The sequence below is a fragment of the Mustela lutreola genome, chromosome 8 (genome assembly GCF_030435805.1).
Source record: "Mustela lutreola isolate mMusLut2 chromosome 8, mMusLut2.pri, whole genome shotgun sequence".
Classification (NCBI taxonomy): Eukaryota; Metazoa; Chordata; class Mammalia; order Carnivora; family Mustelidae; genus Mustela; species Mustela lutreola.
The window spans coordinates 56,240,365-56,247,364 of record NC_081297.1 but is presented as its reverse complement, the minus strand read 5'-3'; the positions used below and the strand labels follow the sequence as shown (position 1 = coordinate 56,247,364).

The window sequence follows — 7,000 nt, the reverse complement described above, 5'->3', positions numbered from 1 at the left end:
AGAGAGAGAGAGAGAGAGAGAGAGAAAGTACTTCAAAGAGCCAGCGCATTAGCCCGTGAGAGAGAGAGAGAGAGAGAGAGAGAGAGAGAGAGAGAGAGAGAGAGAGAGAGAAAGTACTTCAAAGAGCCAGCGCATTAGCCCGTGCCTCTCTGGCTACCGGAGAGGCCGGGAGGGGGTCTGATCTCGTCGATAATTGGTTGGCCTCTGACCAATCAGGAGCAGTAAGCGGTTTTGCTTACCATCGTGGTCCGCCTCCCCCTGGGCTTCGTGACCATGTTTACAAATAGGAACAGAGTAGGTGAGAGGGATAGGCTGTCCAGCCAATGAGACCTTGCGGCGTTCATGGGCGGGGTGAGGCCGCTGCCAGGTTTAGGGCGGAAGGAGCTGCTCTGGGTAAGAAGGTGAACGAAAGATGGCGGCGGAAACGCTGCTGTCCAGTCTGTTGTGGCTGCTGCTTCTGGGGATCCTATTACCCGCAAGTCTGACTGGCGGTGTCGGCAGCCTGAATCTAGAGGAGCTGAGTGAGATGCGTTATGGGATCGAGATCCTGCCATTGCCTGTCATGGGAGGGCAGGTGAGGAGGCGTGGAGTGGCCAGGGTCTGGGGCAAGGGAAAGAGGGAAAAGGTGGAGGAAGAAGGGCAGCTGTGGAGTCTGCAGCGGTAGCCTAAGAAGAATTGGGAAGAGTAGGTAGGAGTTTTACGATGACTCTTAAGGCTCATTGATTGAGACCCATTCCCCTGGGGTTAGGGACTGGGAGGGGTGGGGCTTCCCGCTGTCAGCTTCAGTTCCTGATCAGAGCACCCAGACTCCGCCCCGCAAGAAGTGGGAGGGCTCTCTCCCCTCACCCGCCAAACACAGCTGGAGGACTGGTGGCTCATTCTGACTTGACTGGGCTTTTCCCCAGGATCCGAAGAGGGGTCTCGTTGTTCTCTCTAATCCCAGCCTCTGTTTGCCTCCCTGCCCACCCCCCATCCTCCTTTCTTTCCCAGAGCCAAGCTTCCGACGTGGTGATTGTCTCCTCTAAGTACAAACAGCGCTATGAATGTCGCCTGCCAGCTGGAGCTATTCACTTCCAGCGTGAAAGGGAGGAGGAGGCACCTGCTTACCGAGGGCCTGGGATCCCTGAGTTGTTGAGCCCAATGAAAGATGCTCCTTGCCTGCTGAAGGTGAAAGGGGTTGGGGGCGGGGGTGGAATGAGGGCTTGGGAGCTGGCTATCTATCTGGGAGCCAGAGTGCCCATGAATGAAGAGGGATTGAGAGGACCTCGGGAGAGTTAAGAAGGCCATTAGGGGAGCAGACATATTGTACAGACAGGAAAGAAGCAAAGAATCTTGCAACTACTGATGACACTTTGCTGAATGTAGAGGAGGGTTAGGATAGAAGATTATAGAGTAATACTTAAGCCAAGACTGAGGTGCCTGAGGAGAGTCAGTGTGGGTAGTAAGGACACTGTCTTAGAGATGCCTTTCTGGTAAAGTCACCCCCTGCCCCTGTCACTCTCTGCCCAGTATCCTTTTTTATTTTCATCATAGCATTTTTCATGATCTGAAATCATCTTATCAACTGAATCATCAGTTCATTTAATTTTGCTCTGTAATGTGAGTCCATGAGGTCAGAGAATTTATCTTGTTCATGGCTGTATCCCCAGTGGCTAGAACAGCACAAGGAATGTTGTAGAAGTTCAATTAGTATTTGAATATTCTGTATTTTCCTGGTCTGAGTGCTTCAAGGATATCACGATTTCTTATCTTGATAAGAAAGAGGATTAAAAAAAATTTTTTAGAAAGGGAGTGGAAAGACTACAGGTATAAAACATACCCTAGAGGTATTTCTCCAGTCACAGAAGGAAAGCAGCCCTTGCTCCTCTCTGAGAATCTGGAGAATGGAGTGCGGAAGTAGGTGGGAGGAGAAGTAGTTGAAAGGTTATGTGTCTTGGAGCCAGGAGAGATTCAGGTTCCAAGCAGAGACATCTGCACTCTATCCCCTTGATTGTTCATTTTTTATTGTCAGACCAAGGACTGGTGGACGTATGAATTCTGTTATGGACGCCACATCCAGCAGTACCACATGGAAGGTGACTCACGCTACATTTTCCCTAAGCCCTCAGCACCACGTCATGGAAGGTGACCTGCCCTCCCAGTCCCCTTCCCTCTTGGTCCTCTTAGAAGGGAGTAATGGTGCTCCACTGTGATTTCTCTTGTAGATTCAGAGATCAAAGGTGAAGTCCTCTATCTCGGCTATTACCAATCGGCCTTCGACTGGGATGATGAGACAGCCAAGGTGGCAGGGGTCTGGGATTGGGAGAGAATGGGGTCCTGGCTGTAGACAGCCCTGATCAGAAGAGGAGGGGCGGAATTAGCTGACATATTGCTTGGGGCTTGGTGGCCATTAGGACAAAGTGCCATTCTTCCTCTTTGCGGTCTTTCTTCTGCCCCCACCCTCCTTCTTAATGTCCTCCCCAGGCCTCCAAGCAGCATCGCCTGAAACGCTACCACAGCCAGACCTATGGCAATGGATCCAAGTGCGACCTCAACGGGAGGCCACGGGAGGCGGAGGTTCGGGTGAGTCTCAGGAGGGAAGTTGGCAATTTAGATTTTAAGGGAGGAGGGCAGGGTTGCATGTTAGACTCCAGAAGGTCTCCTCCAGACCCAAAACTCTTAAGTTTAAGACTCCTTTTCCAGCTGGTAGCTGGATATTCTGAGGCACTTAAAGTCAACACTTCCCAAATCCTTCCCTCGGATCCCCTAGCCACGCCTGTTTGTTTTTTTTCCATGTTTCTTCTCCTATCACCTAAGCGTCATTTCTGATTCTTCCTTTCTTCATGGAGGGACTTGTCAGTGAGGTGGTACTGGTGTAGGCACCGGGCTCTGCTCTGGGCACACAGTGGTCAGCAAACATGCAGCCTCTGCCCTCAGTCTAGACAGGAAGACATGTTAAGACATGTAGTTACAGAAATGTCTGTAACTACAAACTGAGGAGCAGTGTGAAGGAAAGGAATCTAGTTTTCTCAGAATAAATGACAAAGCCTGTTCATTCTCTGTTTAGATTTCTCTGACCACTTTCTTCTTTCCTGTGCTTGGCACCTTCATCTCTCACCTGCATCACTGCCAGCAGCCTCTTAACAGGTGTTCCTGATCTAGTGGTCTTGAATTGAATTCAGGCAAGCAGGTGGATGTATGGTGGGAAAGGTTCTTCAGGTGCTTCTAATGTGTATTCACAAACATAACCACCTACAGAGAACAGAATTACACACCTGACCACACACGAATTATCTTTCTGTAATACAGATTTTCACATGCAGTTGTGTTCTGGTAGTTGTTGAAGACTCTGGTCACCAGGATAGAGTTGGGGGTGGGGAGGGGGGAGCCTTGATTTGTCAGGTTTGCCAATATCTGTGGTATAAATATTCCTACCATGGCCAAATTCATGCTGTCACTCTGATGTCAACCATCTTGCAACATATCCTGAACATTTACCAGTTGGCTGTTGTGAACTGGTGTGAGTTGACTCCCATAACACCTCTATGGCAAGTGTCACTTCTCTGTCCAGTCTTGGGAAACCTTCAGTGATTCCGTCTTGCACAAAGGCTAACATCCAAATACTTCAACAAGACTGGGGTGGCCGTGGAGGTGGTGGGAAGACCTCAGATTCTGGATATATTTTGAAGGTGGAGCCAATAAGATTTGCTGATGGATTAGATATGGGGTGGAGTCAAGTATGACTCCAGGATTTTTAGTTTGAGCAGCTGGAACAATGCAACTGTCATTTACTAAAATGGGAAGGAATGGGTTTGGAAGGGAAAGCAGGTAGGTGTTAGACATATAAAAGTCAAAATGATATAAACCTTCAGTGGTGATGTCCAGTTGGTAGTTGGCTCTGTGATTCTGGAGTTCAGGGATGAGGTCTGGGCTGGAGCTATAAATACTCATTGTGCTTCTGCCCCGCTGGCCTACTTTCTGTTCTGTGAATCAATGGGTCTTGTTGTTTCCTCTGCCTAAAGCTTCCTCCAGATCTGCAGGTGCTTGGTTCCATCCCCTCATTAAGGTTATATATCTCTGTGACACCTGCACAGGGAGCCCTAAAGTAGGCACACAGAACACACCCATCCTTCTGTCTCCTTACTGGTAAACACCTACAGGGTTTTATATTCTTTTTAAAAATTTTTTTTAAAGATTTTATTTATTTATTTGACAGATAGAGGTCACAAGTAGGCAGAAAGGCAGGCAGAGAGAGAAGGGGAAGCAGGCTCCCTGCTGAGCAGAGAGCCCGACTCGGGGCTCGATCCCAGGACCCTGGGATCATGACCTGAGCCGAAGGCAGAGGCTTTAACCCACTGAGCCACCCAGGCGCCCCAGTGTTTTATATTCTTGAAAGCATGTATCATTTCCTGAAGTTATCTTATTTGTTTGAGTTTAATATCTCTCTCAGTCTTCCCAACTGGAATAAGCTCCAGGAAGGCAGGGACTTTACTTTTTTAGATTTTTTGTCTGTCTTATTTTCTGCTATATCCTTGGTGCCTGGAACGGTGCCTGGCACCAAGAAGGTGCCCAGAAATTATTTGTTGAACAAGTGATAAGGCAGTTCAAATGTCATTTATCTCATGTGAACTTTTTTGGCTAATCCAGATGGTTTCTTCAGCATTTTTAAAAAAGATTTTATTTATTTAATAGAGAGAGTGACAGCTAGAGAGGGAACACAAGCAGGGGGATTGGGAGAGGGAGAAGCAGACCTCCCACTGAACTGGGAGCCTGATTCGGGGCTCAATCCCAGGACTCTGGGATTATGACCTGAGCCTGAGGCAGACGTTTAACTGACTGAGCCACCCTGGCGCCTCTAGTTAGCATTCATATACATATATCTACGTCCACATATATTCATGGCTTAATCTATTCGGGCTGCTAAAAGAAAATACTGCAGACTGAGTAACTTATCTGCAGAAATTTTTTTCTTACAGTTCTGGAACCTGGAAGTCAGAGATCAGTGTGCCACTGTGGTGTGGTGAGGGCCCTCTTTCAGGTTGTAGACTTGTTTATTCTCACAGGTGAAAGGGGCTAGGGAACTCTTTGATAAGAGCATTAATCCCATTCGTGAAGGTTCCACCGTTATAACCCAAGCACTTCCCAAAGGTTCTACTTTCTAATACCATTTCATTGGGCATAGATGTTTAGGGGGACATAAACATTCAGACCATACAACCCACAAGCATTTACACACGTATATAATCTATTATAGCACTTACTTTATATTATTGTTTTTAAGTAGGCTCCATTCCCAGCATGGAGCCCAGTGTGGGGCTTGAACTCACAACCCTGAGATCAAGGCTTGAGTTGAGATCAAGAGTGAGATGCTTAAATGAGCCACCCACGCTCCCCTCTTTCTTTATTATTATTTGTAGCGTCAGTAGGCTAAGAACCAAGGGCAAAGACTGCATTTTCCTCTCATTTATTGAAGAGATGTCTTGTGCCAAGCACTGTAATAGAAACTGGGGATAAAATGGTGACTGAGAGACCGAGTCCTGCTCTCAGGAGACAGACATTAAATAAACAGCCACAACAAGCAGGATAAAGACTGACTGGTGAAGTAAATATTGTAGGAGGCCGCACAGTAAAAGAAATGGCCAAGTCTAGGTAAAGGGGAAGCTTTCTGGAGAATGTAACCTTTGAACTGAGAGTTGAAGGCTGAGGAGTTAGTCTAGCAGTGGTAGAGGAGTGGGAGAAGGAAGAGGGCATTGAAGGTGGCAGGTATGGTAGGTGCCAAAGGCCTGGAGGCAAGGGACAATTGATTCCTATTCACAGTGACTGGAGAGAATTGCAGGCAGGGAGTATGGGAGGTGAGGCTAAGCAAATGTTAGGGGACAGTTTATACGTCAGAAAGCTCTGACTTTCTGTAGCTATGTTGAGGAGTTTGGACAATCAGAACCAAGGGGTAAGCCAGGGAAATATTTGAAGCAGAATGATGACATATCCAATTTTGGTTTGGAAAGCTCACTCTGGCTGGAGTGTAGCAAATGGTTGGAGGCCAGTTAGGAGGTGGTTGCAGCAATCCAGGTGAGAAAAGAAGGTGGCCCAGGAATGAAGAAATGTGAACTCCAGAGGAGATTTAGAGGACAGAGTCACTAGATTAGGATTCTTGGGTTTCTGGCTTGAGCAACTGGATGGTGGTTCCTGTTACTGAGTTAGGTATAGTAGAAAGAGGATAGGTCTGGTGAAGGAAAAGGATGGTTCTGGTGTTGAGTATGATGATTTTGGTGGCTGAAGACTCAAGAGATTTCTGAGGAGGCTGTTGTATCTGTGGGTCTGGATCACAGGAGACAGATCCAAATTGAACCCAGGGGGCTGGGAGTCATTAACATATTGGCTATAATTGGAGTCAGGGTCTGGGTAAAATCCTCCCAAAGCGGGCGCCTGGGTGGCTCGGTGGGTTAAGCCGCTGCCTTCGGCTCAGGTCGTGATCTCAGGGTCCTGGGATCGAGTCCCGTATCGGGCTCTCTGCTCAGCAGGGAGCCTGCTTCCTCCTCTCTCTGCCTGCCTCTCTGCTTACTTGTGATTTCTCTCTGTCAAATAAATAAATAAAATCTTTAAAAAAAAAAAAAAAAAAAAAAAAAAAAAAAATCCTCCCAAAGAAACAGTAAATAGTGAGAAAAGTGGAACAGGATGTTAAGAAAGCCATTGTTGAAAGCATGGGCCGAAGGGGGGCTCTGCTGAGAAGAAGGGGTCACAAAGGAGATACAGCGATTCAACCCAAGGAGGGACTGGTCCATGGCAACAGTTGCATCTGAACCTTCAGGGAAGAGAATTGAAAACTGCTTGTAGGTGATCATGGGAATTTTAATAAAAGCAAAGTATGCATGCACAAGGAAATGAAAATTCAGACCATTGGCATGGGAACCAGATGAAAAGTTTAAGTCCTCTACTCCCAGAGTCATTGGTGATCTTTGCTACAGAGCAGAGGTCATCGGTGATCTTTGCTACAGCAGTTTCAGGTGAAGATGTGGAAGAA

At 47.3% G+C, this 7,000-nt stretch overlaps 1 protein-coding gene across 4 annotated transcripts in view; it reads left to right on the top strand.

The window, feature by feature from the left end:
- Positions 1-375: 375 nt before the first annotated feature.
- OS9 (OS9 endoplasmic reticulum lectin) overlaps positions 376-7,000 on the top strand; it is a 32,582-nt gene continuing 25,957 nt past the window's right edge. For all 4 annotated transcript variants that reach the window (XM_059184799.1, XM_059184797.1, XM_059184798.1 and 1 more), the window contains exons 1-5: positions 376-574; positions 991-1,167; positions 2,012-2,075; positions 2,205-2,281; positions 2,464-2,562. In XM_059184799.1, coding sequence (XP_059040782.1) covers positions 413-574; positions 991-1,167; positions 2,012-2,075; positions 2,205-2,281; positions 2,464-2,562 — 579 coding nt within the window. In that variant the 5' untranslated portion in view covers positions 376-412. The remainder of the gene's footprint in view (positions 575-990; positions 1,168-2,011; positions 2,076-2,204; positions 2,282-2,463; positions 2,563-7,000) is intronic.